General features: G+C 42.3%; 1 protein-coding gene across 3 annotated transcripts in view; it reads right to left on the minus strand.

Moving 5' to 3' along the window:
- Positions 1-20,063, minus strand: part of PDE1C (phosphodiesterase 1C) — a 200,321-nt gene that overhangs the window by 169,170 nt on the left and 11,088 nt on the right. For all 3 annotated transcript variants that reach the window (XM_079301993.1, XM_079301992.1, XM_079301996.1), the window contains exon 2: positions 9,466-9,516. In XM_079301993.1, the coding sequence (XP_079158119.1) occupies positions 9,466-9,516 (51 nt within the window). The remainder of the gene's footprint in view (positions 1-9,465; positions 9,517-20,063) is intronic.

Here is a 20,063-nt window from a genome sequence, read left to right on the forward strand (position 1 = left end):
AGATCAATTATCCAGTGGACCTGTTACATGGATTAAGGACTACTTTTTATGCAATACACACTAAATATACAAGACAAAACCAACCAGAAGAGCTGTTATCCCATGCCTCAGGAGAATAAATCACAAAAAAACTATGCTGCCAGAAGCAGTAATATCTGCTGCTGTGGACAGGAGCCAGCAGCACTATTTTTTTTGTTGATTGTCTTAAATATCTTATTTTCACACAGTCTAAATGTTACAAAGAGAGAAGATCACTAATAATTCTCATCTACTTTCCTCATTCCCTAGTTATATTCAGACAATTTTCCAGATAATCAGGAAAACTCCATACTCTTCTTTGGTTTTAAATAGAAGCAGCTACCTAATGTACAAGAACTATGCTTACCCAGAGTTACAGGTAGCCTTGAGATTCTGTGCCAAGCCCTGTGCTACAATACCTAGAAATATAACTTCTCACACCAGGTAGTCCAAAGCCAAGTAATAACTATACAATAACAGCAGAAATAAATGCAATATCTATACAATATTATTATTCAAGGGCCTGTAATGCTATGACTGTTCTTTCGTCAACTGTTTAGGAAGCTTTTCTGTCTAACCATCCAGGAACCACTCACACTCCAACCATCCAAGACTTTCATTGCTGGAACTGAAGCCCCTTTGCAGAGGACAGCTCCAGTGAATTGACAGCACCCCACTTGACTCACTACTTACATCACAATCACACAGTCAGAGATTTCCCTCACCAGCTTGTCCCCACGTTTCCCATAGCACACCTGATTCCCATGGTGCTCAACATTATGACAGCTGAAGCCTCTAGGAAGGTGCCCCAAAATAGAAATCCCTGGGGTTTTTATCCTTACAGTCTATGCACCCATTTCAATGCTGATATTTATTCTGAGGTCTTCTCGTCCTTCACTGGCTCCTGCAAGAGTGACTGGCTACCCTGACTATCCTCCCCTCACTGGACTATGGCCCAGGTCTCCACACTCCTTTTTGTGGAAATGGCCATGTCTTGTTGCCTGGGGCTCTCTATTACCCCACAGCCACAAGCTTTAACTTGCACACCAGGCTACCTGCACTAGGTATAGTCCTCAACAGACTTCACTTTATTTTATTAAGCACACCTGCTAATACTTTAAAAGGGAAAAGAAAAACCTTTCAAGATATTTGACCACTACTTTTATATACAACATTATTACAAGTAACAAGCAGAGCAAAATTAATGCTAAGAGATTTTTCATAGGGCAGAGTACAAGATTACTTGTGCACAAGTGCTTAAATAATTATCAATACAGAAAAGCATTCTCCAGAGTTAGTTATTGCCCAGCTGATTGGTTATTCATTATTCATTTGATGTAAGAATGGTGTATCCAATTTTCCTAACCAAAGATTTTAACAGCAAAATAGGAACACTCTAAAACAGTAGGGCCATTTAGAATCATAGAACATCCTGATTTGGCAGGGACCCATCAGGATCATTGAGTCCAACTCCTGGCCCTGTACAGGACAGTCCCAAGGATTACACCACATGCCTCAGAGTATTGATCAAACACTTCTGGAACTCAGAGAGGTTTGGTGCTGGATTACTTTCCTAGGGAACCGATCTGACACTTTTTCCTCTGGGTAAAAAACCTTTTCCTGATAGCTAACCTAAATCTCCCTGGACTCAGCTTCATGCCATTTCCTCAAGTCCTGTCACTGGTCACAAGAGTGAAGAGATCACTGCCTGCCCCTCCCCTTCCTTCATGAGGATGTTGAAGAGTGAAATGAGGTCTCCCCTGTGTTTCCTCTTCTCCAGGGAAAACAAGCCAAGTGATCTCAGTCCCTCTTCCTAAGGCTTTCTCTCCAGACTTTTCACCATTCTTGGGGACCTCTCTGATAGCTTAATGTCTTTTTTATATTGCAGTCCCCAAAACCACACACAGTACTGAGGTCTCACCAGAGCAGAGTAGAGCAGGACAATCTTTTCCTTTGAAGGGATGGCAATGCTGTGCTTAATGGAAACTGCATTAAACCCCATTAAACCCCATTAAAACCCATTAAACCCCAACACAGTTGGCCCTCCATTCCTCTAAAGCACACTGCTGACTCATAATCAACTGGCCATTGTCCAAGGTCACTTTCTGCAGCACTGCTCTCCAAACTGTCATTCTCTGATGTATACACACAACCAGAGCTGCCTGGTGTGAGAGACTGGAAGGATTGCAGACTCAAAATATTTCAGGCACATGCCAGGGAATAGGAAGGTTGGGCCTTGCTTTGATGAGGTGGTGGCCCTGCTTCACACACCCCATCCCTGTGGACCTTTATTCCAGCCCCACAGTGGCTGGCAACCCCTGGCACACTGGAGGCAGTGTGCTACAACCCACCCTTGGAGCCCAAATCTCAGCCCAGTGTAGTCAGATGACCAGAAGCCCCACCTCAGGAAAGGGCCCAGTAAAGCCAAGGGGTACTTAACCCACAATTTGAGGCATGCACATGACTTGACCCTACTTCCTCTTGGAATTTCTCTCAGTGGAACACTTCTGGAACCAGGACTGGCTCTATATTTGCTATTTTCCCTATCTTTTTCACTCTTTCTCTATCTTCTCCTTCTTCTAATTCCCTGTTGTCAGAGTTTTTAATAAAATAAAATCAGATAGGTTTGGAGTTTGCTAAGTTGAATGGGCTAAGTTATTGCTTGGTGAAATGTTTTATGTTGATTGAATGCTACTTTAGTCTTTTGCTGAAATTCTATGATTTTCTGAAGTTGCCAGTAAAGTTTCTTTGCTGTTTTGACCTTTTGATAATATCTTGCTGGTATATCTCCCACACATCTAACTCCAAATATTTTAAAAACAGTAAGCCCATTTAAGTGGCTTATCAAGCCAGTTTTGGGGGCCTTACACCATGCTCAGTCTTTAAATTTGCCAAGGGCTCTCTGCAGGGCCTCTCTGCCCTCAAGGGAGTCAACAACTCCTGTCAGTTTAGGGGCATCAGCAAACTTACATAATATTCCCTCAAGTCCTGCATCTAAGTCCTTAATGAAGAAAATTGGGCTGAGGATTGAGCCCTGAAGAACACCATTAGAGAGGTCACTAGTCAGATGTTACTGCATTCCCTACAACACTTTGTGTCTGACTTGTGAGCCAGTTTCTCATCCAGAGTGTAACTTGATTATTCAGTTGTATACTGGACATTTTGTCAAGAAGGATCCTGTGAGAGAGAGTATCAAAAGCTTTGCTGAAACCCAAAAAAGATTACATCCACTGGCTTTCCAAGACAAACTAAGTGGGTTACACTGTCATTATCCTGTGTGTTTTTCATCTAGTTATGGTAATTAAATTTTTATTTGGCAGAATTGGTTTTGCTCTAATTGACTATATTCCATCATTATTTCGAGTTTCCTCCCACTTTTCCCACTGGCTTTTCTGTTGAGCAGCCCTTCTCATAAGTAGTCTTCTCGTGTCCCAAATTTAGCCATTCACTCTGGTCAACCACCAGAGTCAATGTTACATTGCATTAGAGACTGCCTGGCTGCAGCCTTTGCAGGATTCCCTCTTCCAGTTTCTGTAATACTTCTGATGTGGGCTGGTCAGTTTCTAGAGATAACTTGACTGATTATAGTAAATTGCATATTTGCTCTCCATTAGATAGTCTCTTCCTGCTAATGTGAAAAATCCCTGTTTTCTCCATTATATTCTTGATGTGTGACACAGCCCAAAAGTATTCTGCAAGTCTGTATAGATGTTAACTTCCTGACCCTCTTCTCAGGTGTGCTGCATGACACAAGACTAGAAGTTCTGCTCCCTGCATGCTTATCTTTGCTGGGAGTGGTTCTGCTTCTATTACTTGTCCCTGGTTTACCACAGTGCACCCAGGCCATGACTGTCCTTGCAGGTAGTAGAATGAAACATTCACAAAAGCAACTAGGTCTGGGTTATGTGAGAAAGAAACAAGCCTGACACTGCAAAAAATTCCTGGGATCACATAAGAAAGTAGATTACACGCTATCCGAGAACAGGAAAGGCATCCTGTTTCTTTGAAGCCTGCAAACCTTGAGAAAACTAACAAACTGTCAGGCTGATGGATTTATCACAGGCCTGCAGCCGGGTTGTGTGTGAAGGACTGAACAAAGATTCTCACACTAAGTGTGTAACTGTCTTAACTCTGCAATAAACAGATTCATTTTGCTCTCAGCTTGTGTGTTTTGCATTCATATGCCAACAGCATATGTACTTAACATTGTTGTGTACTTAACACAACATCAGTTAACTCAATCTGTGTTTCACCTGAAATACACCACTTGTTCACAACGGTGATGCTCTCCATCACAAAATCTTTAAGGCTGGGAAAGACCATCAAGTCCAGCCATTAATCAAGCATTGCCACGTAAACCATTAAACCAGGCCCTTGAGTACCACATCTACATGTTTTTTGACCACTTCTCAGGATGGTGATTCCAGAATTTTTCTGGGCAGCCTGTTCTAGTACCTGACTATCTTATCAGTAAAGAAATTTTTCCTACTATCTAATGTAATTATTCACTAGCACAACTTAAGGCCATTTTCTCTCATCTGGTTACTTACTACTGGTAAAAAGAGATCAATCCCCATGTCAGTACAGCCTTCTTTCAGGTAGCTGTAGAGACTAATAAAGCCTCTGGAGCCTCTTAGCCTCCATTTCTTCCAGCTAAATAACCCCAACTCCCTCAGCTGCTGCTTATAAGGCTTGTGCTTCAAATCCTTCACCAGCCTAATGAAGCCCTTCTTTGGCCATGTTCTAGAACTTCAATGACTTTCTTATAGCAAGGATTCAAGGTGCAGCCTCAAATCATCAGGCAAAGTTATTACACTTGCCGAATTCTAGGTGTTACAGCTTTTTGAGATAAAGTTAGTGACCATTAGGAGGACTAGTTCATATCTATGTGCCCATTGCGTCCATAAAGCTTGGGTTGCATAATGTGTCAACATTATTTCCAGCTTACCTGGGATATGGATTATTTCAGAATGATTCAGGATAAGGAGGCAGCTCTTCTCCAATACTGTTGCTCTTTCTGCCACTCATTTGGTATAGGCTGGTGATCCCACTGCAACTGGATCTAGTTGAACTGAGTAATATACAACTGGTTTATAGTGAAGTCCACTGGCTACACTTCATGTTAATGTACTTACAGACTAAAGGGGATTGATCTAATCAGGGAGTCTGAGAGCTGAAGCAGATGCCAAAGGTTCCAAAAGTCCTTTGATAGCTTTAAAAGCTCTCATTGAGCACCATGCAATAGGCTCTAACTCTTCATTGTTGGTCTTCTCAGAGACTTAATCAATTCTCCCAGTGCAGGAATTCACAGCCAACAAAGTCCCACAGCTCCTAGAAATTCTCACACCTGCTTTTTCACAACCAGACATGGGAGTTTAATTATGGCCTCTATTCTTTCTGGGTCTGTGTGAGGAGCCAATATAGTTTTGATTCAGCCAATTTAGTTTGCCTCAACCCTGGTTGTTGTGGTTGTCAGAGGTATGTGGAGGGAGCGAGTGCACACATACAGCTTGCAGGAGGCAACCAGGAGTGGGGGAAGCCTCATCTCTGAGGCTTCATCTGGCAACACCTCATATTAGGCAGTCAGTAGGAGACACTGTAGAGGGGCTTCTCCAAACAGGTCATTAAAGTTCTCCACCAATAGAAGGCAAAGAAAGGTTGGACTGGTCTCCTGTCCACGGGCAGAATTTGAGAGGGGCTAGGGGCTCACTGCTACTAGCTGGGGTTCAAGCAGTGTTTATTGGTTTGCTCGCTCCCTCCTTTACCCTGGTCCCAGGCTGTCTTTGGCTCTCCTGCCCTCGCTGGCTCTTGCTCGCCCTCCCTCCTGTCCTGCCTCCCCGTGTCCCTGACCGCCGCCCTGCCTTTTGCCCCATGTCCCTGCCGAGCTCCCTGCTTTCAGCCCGGCCCCGGATCCTCGCGGTGTCCCTGTCCAGGGTCCTGCAGCTCCGCTCCGAGCCCTCTGGCAGCTGCCCGCGCTCTCTCCGAGATCCCCGCGGGCTCGTTCGGAGCATCCCGGGCAGGGCGGGCAGCGAGCAGCGCCCCGAGCTGGGACAGGGCAGGACAGGGCAGGGCAGAGCAGGCAGCGAGCACCGTCCCGAGCCGCAACAGGGGAGGGCAGGGTGGTGCAGGAAGGGGAAGGACAGGGCAGGCCAGGCAGCGAGCACTGCTCCGAGCCGGGACAGGGCAGGGCAGGGCAGGGCAGGGCAGGGCAGGGCAGGGTGAGGCAGGGTAGGGTAGGACAGAGAAGGACAGGACAGGGCAGGGCAGGGCAGCGAGCACCGCCCCGAGCCGGGACAGGGCAGGGCAGGGCAGGGCAGGGCAAGGCTGAGCAGAGTAGGACGGGGCAGGGCAGGGCAAGGCTGGGCAGGGTAGGACAGAGCAGGACAGGCTGCAAACACCGCCCCGAGCAGGGACAGGGCAGGGCAGGACAGGGCAGGACAGGGATCACCATCCTGAGATGGGGCAGGATAGGACAGGGCAGGGCAGGGCGGGGCAGGGTAGGCAGTGAGCACCACCCCGAGCAGGGACACTAACTGCACTTCCCAGTTCACAGGGGGCAAAGCTCTCCTCTTTCCCTCTCTGTCTCCTCTCCCTTTCTCTCTCTCCTCCACTCCTTTTCCATTTTCCTTCCTTCTTTCACGTCTTTTCTAGCCCTCTTTTGTTTAGGCAAGTCCTTTTTCCTTTAGTTTTATAGTTACAGATGCAATGTTTGTCTCGTTTGAATTAATTTCATCCCTGACCACATATTTTTAAAAGAACACCTCACAGCTCCCCACAGTGGAACACGACAGTCTGTCATTCACAGTCCCTTTACAAAATAAAGATTAAATATTGTAACTTTATTTTGAGAGAGCTGAAGTTTAGAAGGTTTGAGGGGCAGGCTGTCCCTTCTTTGCTAGGGCAATATCTAAATGTATAGCATCCAGCGTACAAACATTCTCACCCCTATTTTCTAATAAGTCATCCACATGTTGAGCAACAACCAATAATGTTATACTTTAACTGCAGTGCAGTAAGTGCCAAAATTCTCTGCAGATTCGCTAGCTTTACCTCTTGAAAGCCACAACAGAAATTCAAAGCATTTTCTTATCTCTTTGCATATTGCAGTACTCTTTGCACATTAGCCTCCTCCCCTAGAAGAAAATAAAACAATGCTTCCCAAATTAATATAAATAACATCATTTTGAAAAATGAAAATCCTTCCTCCTGCTGTGACTATGCTACTAAACTGGGTCACAGGTGATGCCCCCATTTAGGAATAGAATTAATCAAATCTCCTTGAGAGCAACTACAACAATTCTTATTCTGGAGGAAGTCTTCAAATATTATTTGCATGTTTATTATTCTCTTACCTAATATACATGTAGAAAAATGTGCTTTTAAAAACTATACATAAGATATAATTATTATTAGCAAGTAATAGTTCACAGAAAGTCTCATACAAAAAATATGCTGCTTCTGCTGATGTTCACTTCTGAAAACCCAGTCTTGGCATAGTGTTATAAGTTTACACCCCAACAATAAATACCCAGATAATTATATCTAAATCTGAATTCACAAAATTTAAGACAAAAATACCAGATATTTGAAGATGAGTGTTCCTTTACAAGCAGGTCTCCCCAAATCTATCTTTTGGAAGGGGCTCCATGTGCACAAAGTAGCAATAGATGAAAGTGAACAACCACTTCAGCTAAGGTTTTGTGTGCTCACCAAAAATGTTTCATCTTTATACTGATTGCTTATTTGTTAGTTTTGAATGAAGAAAATCCTTTAAGAAACCCACAAATATGTCAAATAGACCTTTAGGTTAGACTCTTGAAGGAATCGTACATTAAAAGACTGTTTACAGCTCACTATTTTGAAAAGTTTTGCACATAATCTTGTAAAAGGCTCATGAGTTTTTACTGGCACAAATAATTTCCAGAAGTAGTTGGGTTGTTTTCTTGATGGTGTTTGGTTTTCTCAGTTTTTCTTAAGTATAAACAACTCAGCCTTTTCTCTCTGAACCAAGTTCTGCCAGACCCACAAAACATCCCGTAGTGTTTGCAAGGAAACTTTCCTGTCTGACCATTCTGGATTCACTCCAGCAGCCACACTCCCACCACCTGAGATTTTCGCTGCTGGGACCAAAGCCCCTTCACAGCAGCCAGCTCTGATAAGCTGCCCTGCTTGACTCCCTACACACAGCACTCTCATATAGTCAGAGAAGACCTCCTTACCTGCTTGGACACAGGTTTCCCATAGCAGTGTCAGACATCCAGATCCTTTCTGTCTGGTACAGACAGAAAAAGCCAGCTTGAGCTGGGTGTTGAGGAGGACAGATCTTGAACCAACTAGTCTCTGGGCTTTTATACCTTTACAGTCCATGTGCTCGATTGTCTGAGGTCTTTCTGCTGAGCCATAGGCTCCCACATGTCTCTTCATGGCCAGTCACCTGGCTAGTGCCAAGTCACCACGCCCTTTGTTCTGCAAGAGTTCTTTGCTGTTGTTCAGGTGTTCATGGCTTATTGCCTGGGGCTCCTACTGGCTCCTGCCATCCCAGCACAATGTGCAGCTTGCACTACAGCTGCCCACCAAGCTACCTGCACTAGGTGTAGTTCTCAACAACTTTAATTTCAAATCCTTGTGAATAAGTATAAACATTTGCAGAAATGTTTCCCCCCCACTTTATTGTACCCTGTGGAAGATGGGTACATTACCTTACAGCTGAGATAGAGGCTCAGAATGCCATCCTGTGACTGTTCAAAATACTGCACCGTAAATGTAAATTATTTTAATGTTCTGAGCTGCACTGCCCATGATGATGACAAATGCTCACCTCCTTTTCATAATGGAAAATTTTTCCCTGCTAAGTGATCACAAATCACCATGAAACTCCATGTATTATGGTTTGGATGTCCTATTTTTATCCTGATTTCTACATATTCTATCCTATTTTTCAAGTAATTCATACGGTCACAGCCATGGTCAGTTGGTGTTATATCACCAAATATACTCCTCCTTTTTATTCAAATTTGGGTCAGTTATTCCAAATCCCAAGCCATAGTTTTAGTTTTTGATGTTTTTGCGCAAAGCAAAGTGATAAAAGAGATACCAGTAAGGTTTAATAATATTTTTCATATATTATTTCTAAGATTTGACACAAAGCTCTTCGTAAGCACAACTTCAGTGAACTTCAGTGGCTTTGAGATATTTATAACATTTTATGCTTGAAATAATAGTAAGGCCAAAATGCCCTCCATTACTTTAAATTTGCCTCAACTCTGTTCAGTAAGAGTGAATTTCTGTAGGTGACTTTTCCAAACAAATACTGTGGTTCCTCAGTTTACTACTGTAAATTACACATAATACAGGGCAGACACAATACGATATTAAAAGAATTATTATTTTTTTTATTTTTACAGTCAGTATAGAAATCAATCAGTTAGAAGGAAAAAGGCTACTTACGGGCAAATTGTAAAAGCGGATGTGGATGTTTGTCACCTGTCTCATTTGCAACTGAAAAAAGAAAATACAGAGAAAAAATGCATTAAAAATTATTGTTACAGTAAGATTAATGATAATATGAATTTTTATGCATATATAGGTGTCTTGGTTTAAGAAAATTTAAAGTAGTAAACACTCTAAAATTACTCCCTTTAGTTTCAATCCATCCATTTCCACCATTAAGAAATAAATATGAGTAGATGTAAGTGAAAAAATACATTTAATGACAAGCAAAACAGCAACAGGAAAAAAGTAACAGTAAATTATCACTAGATACAAAATCATTAAATTTCACAAACTCAGGGAATTGAATGGTGGAGTAATCCTTTCTTCCAAGATGGCGACCCCCACAGACTCCTGTGTGGCTTGAAATACAAAGGGAAAATGGCACCCAAATTGGCTGTGCTGTCTGGGAAACAAAGGGGGAAAAATGATGGACAAAAAGAACCTCCCATGAAGGCAGAGTTTACGAAGCAGTTCTAGTGGGAGATGGAAATTTCCAGCGTGTACGGAGTCAGCTCTGCTGCCCATTATCTCCCACTTCCACCCACTGCACTCTACTGGGATTGGGGCTGCTCCTCCTTGCTGGGGAGTGTCAGGGGGAAGAAGCAGCCCACAGGCAGCAGGGACCAGCTCAAGCTTTGTGCTGCTCATAGATTTGGCAAAGTTCACTCTGAAACAGTTTTTGATTGTGAAATGCAAATTTTCCGGGTGGCTATTGTTGTCAGCCCAAAGCAACCCATTCCAAAGCAGAGCCTTCAGCAAACACTGCCAGGAGAGGGAGATGGCTCTCTGCTCCCCACCTCAGACTTGGAAAGGGACCACAGCAACAGCCCCACGACCATCCTGGTGCCATTTTCTGGCTGCAGGCTCCCAAAGAGACAGGAACAATTTTTGGGAACAGATAGATATGGAATACTGTATCATTTTGGGCTACCCACAAGAATAGGAGAAAAGACTGTTTGCAGTAACACCTGTTGCATTAATGAGTATGGTAATAAAAAAGTAAGATTATTGCATCTAAATAAATTAAATATTCATAATCAACTCTGCAGAATTCTCCCAACATTAAACTACAGTTGAAAAAGACAGGATTTTCCAAGCAGAATAGTTACTATCCATGACTTTTTTTTTTTTTTTTTTGTAGCTAAAATAATCATGAGGAACAACACTGATAGGCACATAGGGAAGAGAGTATAAGGGCACATAGAAACTTGGTGAATTCTTTCCTTTCTTTGAAAATGCTGTTTTCTAGACCAACCAAGCAAATAAAATCCATTAAAGGATGCAAAAGATCAGAACTGAGACTCACAGGTTCCTGGCAAGATAATGTCAATTAAACTGCAATGGATCTTTTGAAGTCAGAAAAGGCTTTGATAAAATTTAATTCTTCTGTCAAGTCTTATAACAGTCAGTTTAAATTTGGCATTATTTAATACCCATATCCACTGCAGCTTTCTTACTTGCCCTTAAATCTCCATCTGCTGATTAAGGTGACTCTAGCACTCACTTCAGTGAACAGAGGGACTTAACAAATCACTGGCTCATTTTGCTCCCATTAGCCAGCAGATGGTAGCCTTAAGATACTGCATGCCTGTATCAGCCTAGGAAACTCACCAGGCTGGCCAGAGCAAGGGCCCTGAATTGATAGCATGAAGGAAAGGGGGCAGCATCCTCCATAGAGCTGGTATCAAATGGATCCATTACATCAAGAACCAGAAAATATTGCTATAGCAAATATGTAAAGCTCAAGGCTAGTCTGTCTTTAACTCAGAGATGACACTTTGCAGGGGTAGGCTGGGAGATCACCAGCCAGTCTCTTCTGGGGTCCTAGGTGTCTCTTTCACAGCGGAGACTGGGCAAATTCATAATATGCACTGATATCTTAATTGTAGCATCAAGTGAACAATTAGATAGGCCTGCTAAGGATCTTTTAACTGTGTTATTATTTGCCTTGGAGTAGTTCCTCCACTTTGATGAGAGATGGCACTCCCTGGTCACCAGAGCCTTCAGGTCTTAATTTTGTGCCACCTTCCAGGTTGTTACAACAAGAGTGCTTCACCTAGGATCTGTGTTTGGCAGCTCAGCTCCCAGATTCACAGCACCCAGCTCAACAGGTCTCATTAACCCCTAAAATATTAATATTTTCCAGTTCCAGGATGCACAGGTCTGTTTTCAATTGGCAGTGCTTTCCAATGACATCAGATGGTGCCACATACAGAGTAAAACTCTTCCATCTAGAACGCAGCCATGCAGAACAAAGGTGCAATGTGAACTATACAGCAAGATCAGGACAGAAACACAGGGGATACTAAATCTGCATTACTATGAATATTCCTGGTACAATTGAGCAATTCCCTGCCTGGGAATTGCCCAGACACAATGTTTTTTGTAAGCAAGGGAAAGGATTCAGAAGCAAAGAGCATTTCTGCATTTGCTCACTGTGAAAATCTTAGAAGATTCTACTTGATGCAGTTTTTACTGTGGAAATCCTGGTCAATTTTCTAAAGTCATAGCGGTCCTGCTTGCAGCCAGGACAGAGTAAATGTTTTGCAGTCAGTGGGAGGGGGCATGGCTAGGACATGAAGGTTATTCTATACCACCTCACATCATTGCTGGGGTGGGGGAAAGCGACTTTCTCCTGAGGAAGCAAGTGTAGCAGCTGCAGCAGTGCGGTAATGCTGGTTCTTTGGATGGTGCCAGTCCTGAGCCAAAGGGAAGGGTGATATGGTGTGGCTGTGGTCAGGTCACAAGCTCCATGGTGAGCATTTCTGCATGTGAATCACTCTCTCCTTTGTACCCTTTTGTTATTGTTGTTGTTACTACTCATTTTCTTATGTCATTGCTGTTTACTGTAAATTTATCTTATCTCAACCCATTAACTTGGCCTTTTGGGCCTTCAATTCCCATCTCCAGCCATCACAGTGAGGAAGAGGGAGGGAGGGAGGGAGGGAGGGAGGGAGGGAGGGAGGGAGGGAGGGAGGGAGGGAGGGAGGGAGGGAGGGAGGGAGGGAGGGAGGGAGGGAGGGAGGGAGGGAGGGAGGGAGGGAGGGAGGGAGGGAGGGAGGTTTGAGGAATCTCAGTGGGGAGTTGAAGTACAGTCATCAAGTGTGTTTATATTTCTCTCACATTGCACCCCTTGCTCTTTTTTAGTTATATTTCCCCTGTACCAAGACCCAGGTACATTCCTGCATAACTGAGATGTTAAGAAAACTTTCCTGTCTGACCACCCAGTCATGCTCCCACCATCCCAGACCATCACTACTGGAACTGAAGTCTCTTTGCAGCAGTGAACAGCTCCAGTGAACTGACTTGATTCCCCACACTCACACTGTCAGACAAATTTTCCTCACCTGTTCAACCCTTGGTTTCCCATAGCAAAGTCCCAGATGTCTACTAATTTAGTAAAACTAATAATTTAATCATGGTGTAGCAACACAATAAAAGCCTAAGGCAGGTGTCTCTCAGAAGGGATCCTAAACAAAGAAATCCTTGAGCTTTTATACTGTCTGAGACTGGAAAAGGCAATCTGTTTTGAAACAGCTTGGGAGCTTGAAATATGTGGTTGCATGTTGGATTAACAGGTGTTGGTGTAAGGAATGAGTTAAAGAACACACATAGACACACACTCTTCACATTCCTTTTCCATGGCTTTGGAGAGAACAACTGAAAATGTCAAGAGGACAGATTTATTGTAGGATTGTGATCATGTCTGTAAGCTGTAACCAAAAAAAAGCTCTTAGGAGCAAAGATATATATATTGATGCCCCTGAATAAACCTTAGGTTCACTCAGATTCACTCTCTCTCTGCTGGTGGGTCTCATCTATTTATGTATCACAGTTGGGGATGAGTCAGACCTTGTCTTTGTGAGGCAGTCCCCTGCCCCTCATATCCCTCAGCCCCACAGTATCACTGGAGGTCGTCCAGTTTTGCCTAATCCAGTCCCTGAGTGGCTGAGAGACCCTAAGTCCCACCTGAAAAGAGGGTCCAGATGGACCAAGGCTTCTAAAGAAGTCTGACCACAAGGCAAGCCTGTTGTCCTTTAACCTTACCTTCACCTTAGAGTTCTACATCACTGGAACCCAGGAGCTGGCAGCTATGCCTGTGTTCCTCTATCTTACCTGTCTCTCTGTTTTCCTCCCTTTCTTCTTCTCTCTTCTTACTGAGTGTAACTTTGCAATTGGATTGCAAGATTTTCTATGTTCACTGGGCTGTCTATGCTGTGATGTGGTGTTATGTAGTATTTATTCTTTTACGAATGTCCCTTAACTTTCTATGGTTTGCCCATAAACTTCTGTGTATTTTTACCTCTTGAGAATATCTGGTTGGAATTTTTCCTTTGTGTCTACCCAGAGCAAAAGAACCTTGGTTTAGCCCTAGGTTTGAGTGACCAGGACATAACATATACCCCTTACAGTCTGTGAGCCCATTCCAATATAGATATTTATTCTGCAGACTTCTAATCTTCATTGGCTCTTGGAGAGTCTCTGGGTGACAGGATACCTCTCTCCATGGCCAGAACCACAGGATTCTAGGCAAAGCATTAGAGCCAGCTCATAGCTTATAGACTGGAGCTCCCAACTTTTTCTTTCTCCCAGGGCACAACCTGAATCTTGCATTGCAGCTGCACTTTGAGCTATCAGCACTGGATATAGTCCTCAACAGAGAGACTATTTTGTTCATCTGGAAGAAACGATGCAGAACAAAAATCAAATGTTTGTGTCGTTTCCTATATCACTCCATGAGCAATTGCTGACATAGGATGCCCAGATACCCCAGTCTGATTGACACAGACTTGAATAAAGTGCACAAGGTGAGTGAGAATCTGCAGAAGCACCTTTCTTCAGTACTTTCCTTGAGCCTTCTTTTCCATTCCCTTCCTTTCCCTGTCTCCAAAAATAAGTTTATCATCCTATACTTCTGGATGCCATCTGTGACAGACCACCAAACTGCCTTAGTCTGGTTCAGATCAGCAACTCATCTGGTTTTTAGATACTGGCTTGTCTATCACATATAGTTCTTAAATGTAGTCACCATTTATGAAGTAGTCATATATATGTAGACATGATGACATCAAGTCATATCATCACTCCAAACTTGCCCCCTTGTGCAGGGATGTGAGGCATGAAGCATAAGTTGCCAGCACCTGGTCAAAATGGCAAGTGCATGTGCTCAGTGCAACAGAGGAGGGCAAAAAAACCTGGAAACCCTTGCTAGCTCACCTTGAGGGGATAAAAACCAAAAACCATTCCTTCCCACAGCTCCATATCATGACAGATCACCCTCCTGGTGCATGAGCAGCAGGCAGCAACCTAGCCAAAAGGGATTGGAGGAGGCCTGACCAGTAGTTATGCTCAATGCTGCAAAAGAAGGCAAAAACCCCTGAGGACCAGTGCCAATCTGTCCAGAGGGAAAATTCCTTTCTAATCCCAGCACTAGTGGCCAGCTGCTCCCTCAGCACGTGGGCAAGACCTGCTTTATCATCATCCCACTATCTCCCTGAAGATGCCCAAGCCCCATTCTCTGTCAACATAAGGCCAGCACAGGGACTTCTAAGAGTGGCCAAATGACCTCAGACTGACCTCATCTTTGGGAGCAAGAACCCTTTCCTCTCCAGGCAGGGTGTTCCAAAGCATTGGGAACCCTGGCAACATATCTTCATCCCTCTATGGCTCCCCACTACCAAAACTAGGCCACACAAAACCAACACAGTCCACCAGCTACTCATTAGAGGGTGCCTGTACAATTCTATTACCCCTCTCCAAAACTTCCAGTCTGCCCCATCTGCAACATTCATAGTCAACATTCCATCACATATATTTAATAGCCTTTGATGCATAAAGTGTGCCTGATTGCTCTGCACAAAGATGTTCTACTATCCCAGAAGCAAGTCCTCTACATAAATCTGTTTTTCTCCAAGTTTCACTATCATCTCCTCATTCACTGTAATGAACAAGAGGTTTGTGGTCTCCAGTTTAAGAAAAGGTTTTGACCTTCCCATACATTTGTCTTTCTGAGGTTTTAACATGTGGGAGCAATTTCAGTGGTTTCCCTCCCTGCCACTTTGTTTCCTCTGTAAGGAGGATCCAGATTGTAAATCTTTGCTCCATGTGATGTTCTAAATGTTGATGCATAATACCTGTGAATTTTAGACACCTGAGGCAAGAAAAGTACTCAGAAAGGATGAAGGTCAGAAAGTCTTAAATTACAAAGTATAACATTCAAAGTATTTCAGAATACATGCCATTGGATTTTGCACTCACCTCCTGCTCTCACACTGGGACTCTGAATTGAAAAAGGAGTTTGAAAGATAAATGTTTTAAGAAAATAAAATTATGTCACATTGATTAAAAGCTTGCACCAACGCACAGTAAATTTTGGGCTAGCAATCCAGAAATCAGAGGTTAATCTCTGAGGAAACCCAAGTATTGCAGAAATGAGCATATCCTCACCAAGATCAAGTTGTGCAACTGTTCTCTGGGTCAAACAGAAAAATAACAGAGGGCAATGGACAAAATTGAAATTACATTTTCACCATTTTTAACATATCTGCTTTGTTTTAAAAAGCACACAGGAAAATAAAGCTTAAGAGACACAATGTCAGAACTTGGCTGTCAAAAACAAAATCATACCATTTATGACCTACACATTTGTAAGCAGGATAATATCTTTTTCTTTTCTTTCAAGAAGAAATTCAGCTGTATTTGGAATGCTAAAAACTATGGTCTGAAGTAGCTCTGTACCCAACAGAATAGTAACATCCACAATTGTCATCTCAATTGCTAAATTTCCTTTAAGTGAGTCAACTAGCAAATTACTTGCTCTCCAAATAACAGGAGGTCACTTCAATGAATCTAAATACTGCTTCATCTGTAAGCACATGGAAGACAAGAGATGGCAAGCCCATGTGTAATAGCTGGATTTATTTAGCAATTTCCACCACCACTCTAAAATCATTAAAAGAATGTCAAGTGTCCTTGGTTTTCAGAAGATGCCTTGATGAAAACAAAGGAAGATCAAAATGTACTTTCTTGTTATAGTATAATTTGTTCCCTAAGTTATACTTTGTAATTAGAAGAATGATATTTAAACGGCACCCTTGGCAAAGTTAATAAAATATGTCAACTACTGAGCAAGGTAGCAACTACTGACCACAAAGTAGTCAAAATAAACAAGTATCATTCAACTGGATTCCTGCTTTCACCAATACTTGACATTAGTGACCAAAAGAGGCAGTCCTGTCCTTTCATCTTGCATTTATTTCCTAATCTGCTCCAAGATGACACTGAAAGAAAAGCAAAGACATTGATTTTATCCAAGATCAATTCCTGGTTTTGGTGCCTTTCCCAGACACAGTACTCTCCACAGTGGCTGAAGGTGATGAGAAAGCAGAAACATATTGAAGGCAAATGGCAGAACTACTTTCAATGGTACCAGTGGTTTGAAACACCTTGACCTGCTCAAAAAACTTTTGTCTGACTGACTCACTTCTGCTGGTAAGAAGGGGCAAAAAAGCAATACACAGAGTAAGAACATTCAGTGTCACATTTCTAATTATCTCACTGATTGATACTCCTATTAATACAACCGGAAAACCAGAGGAGTGAGAAAGAGGTTTTTAACTTATTTTTAATAGCACTATTGCTGATAGCTAAGAACCATGTGAAATCTCCCCTGTGGAAAGCTGGCTAGGGATTAAAATTAGAAGAAACTGAGAAGTTATATTTTCATCCTAACAGAAGTTATAAAGTTATGGAAATTATAGGGTAAAATATAGTTGTTTCTCCCAGGATGGGATACAGTTGTCATGCTCAAAACGGTGATGATTCCCTACACATGTGACCTGCAACTCCCAGCTCCTGCTAAGTGGGAAGGAATGGAGGGTGGAGTGGAATCACTGGGGCCAGTCACTGTTGAAATCCTTGCAGGGAGGGGAACTCAGTGGTACTCTTCAGCTAATAAACCACAAAATACCTATTAACTAGGGGATATAGAGGAAGGTGTCCTGCTGCTGAGCCAACAGCTGCAAGGAAATCACTCTCCTCAGATGAACATGGTTCATTAAAGCCTAATTGTAATGTTAACCATCCCAAAGTTATCCATCTCCAAGGTACAACTACACCTCACTGGGCATGTGCTCAATATTCTTTCTGGCTGTATCTTTAAAAGCAAAGCAAGATAATTTTACACCAATCTGTAACAAATGTATGCATGACTAGAGTCACTCAAGCACCTAAACACAAAGAAATACTATAAAAGTAAGTGAAGAATGAGGGGAAAATACAAAAAAAGAGTATAAAAGTAGGTAGAGAATGGGAGCAAGGTTAAGGAAGACTCCGCCATAACTGCTCAGATCAGTTGATGGGCTGAAACTGTCTTCTCCCCTGTAGGATAAGAATCATACTCTATGCACACTGAATACTTTTGCTGAGGATTAGAGCTTGTCTGTGTATTACTTTGAATATGTTTTTGCAGTCAGATACTACCACTGATCTGTGACAATTTTACATTAATAAGGAATGTTATTCCCCACACTGTTAGTGTGAGTCCTTCACAGGCAGCAGTGAATAACATACTCAGGCAAAGAGGAAAACCCACTGAGGAGTGTCCCATATGCTGTTTTGGTGTATTTCTCTAAGTCTGTTAAATTACCCTCCAACCCAGCAGAACTGCTCTCTGAAGAGTCCCCCTAACAGGATGCTGACAGACTGCTTGGGCACAAGGTTCTCAAATTTCCTGGGGCACTGGGGCCGAATTAAATCAAAATAAGGATCAAGTACATCTCCCCATTAAAGGTCAGGGAAACATCCCCTTTTCATGTGGCATCCCCCCTTATGTCCAATGAGGGACTTTAGTTTATAGATACTAAATACACTTTTTTTTAGTTCTCTTTTGATATTGTAACCATCTTCTTCAGAATTTATTTCTATTCAAAGACTGTATCACACTTTTTGTATTCTAGGTGGACAAAAATCTTTGGCAACCACTCCCTCAGAAAACCCCAACACAGAAGCCCTTGCTTATAAAATCCCTTTACAATGAAAGAGGAAAAAAATTTAATGAACATAAAAGAAAAAGAAAAACCTGTTTGATTGGGGTTTTTTACATTGTTGAGAAACAAAGTGAGGGTGCAAAAACATGTGTGGTCATGACAACAGAAAAAATAATATCAGTAAGGAACTTTCTGTTCAAGCAGAAGGCTGGAACTTGCAGACTTGCAGAAAATGAAATCAATTGTGTAATGTTTCAAAATAAAAAAGTAGATACTCAGTAATTCTCAGTGAAACATCAGTGTCTCACTATCATTACTAGAAGTATTCAACCCATTACTTTTGTTCAGTTTGATCACTTTTCCCTTCTTCTCAGAAGACTTATGACTTTGAAAACAGTTGCATGAGTGTCCCTCATTTTATCTTTGACAGACTATTTATTGCTCACCCTACTCTTTTTTTACTGAAGCATATTTTCTAGACCTCTAGATTAAAAAAGTATATGGAGAGTGAGAGGGGCAGACACAGATCCAGGTATTTCTACAGACACAGATATTGACAAGTGTGATACAGTTATCCAAGTCCCTTTATAGAAAATAGAAAGAAGATGTCACTTATAGGGCATGATCCAGCTCAGCCCAAGATTGTTGTCCAAAATAAGTCAGATGAACAACACCTTTAAAGAATTTATTTTTCTTCATATAAAGAAAACCAACATGATTACCTCAGCTGATGATGCCTTAAATTAAGTGAAATCCTGCCCTCACCTGGATATGCAGGTTGTACAGATCATGCTCGAGATTCGCCCCTTGAATATAGTTGGGCTGCATATAAACTACCAGTTACACCACGTGCAGTCGCAGCTACAGCAGCAGAGCTCAACCTCATAAATGCCTAATCTGAGGCGGAAAAGTTCTTCCTGGAAAGGTTCTCAAGCAGATTCATTACAAAGTTACCATGGAAAAATGTTTCCATTGTTAGAGCACAGTTGGACAATAAGCTCTTGTGGCTGTGACCCTTAGGATCTGAAATTTATAATAGCAGCTAATTTCTCGCAGGCACATCTATCCCCTTGCTGTACATACACAAAAAAAGGAAATTATGTGTGTTGCAGGGATAAAATACAATGATCCTTAAAAAAAAAAAAAAAAAACAAAAACAAAAACAAACCAACTCACTGACCTGTGCACAGCTAAAAGAATGCTAGACCAGAAGTTCAGCCTCTGATATGTGTGAGGTTTGGGGTTTCCTGTTCATCAAAGGAACTCGCTTTCAAAATAAAGGATCCCGTAACCATCACAGAGCAACAAACCTTCTTAACCTCGAGTACCTGCCAGCTCTAATACAGCATCAAATCAAATTATTCCTAGCATGGGGAAAAATACAGTAACTCCAGAGCACTTTATTAATAGATACTTAAATTGACAGCGACACAATTGCATCCTCAGTCAGCCAAACAAGCACTTCTGTTACCTAGAAATATAAGACTGATAGATGCATTACTCTATGTTAGAACTAAGACACCGAAGTAAGGGATGCTTTGGAAGGGCAAGTCCTACTTTTAAGGA

This window comes from Erithacus rubecula (genome assembly GCF_903797595.1).
Source record: "Erithacus rubecula genome assembly, chromosome: 3".
In the NCBI taxonomy this organism is placed as follows: Eukaryota; Metazoa; Chordata; class Aves; order Passeriformes; family Muscicapidae; genus Erithacus; species Erithacus rubecula.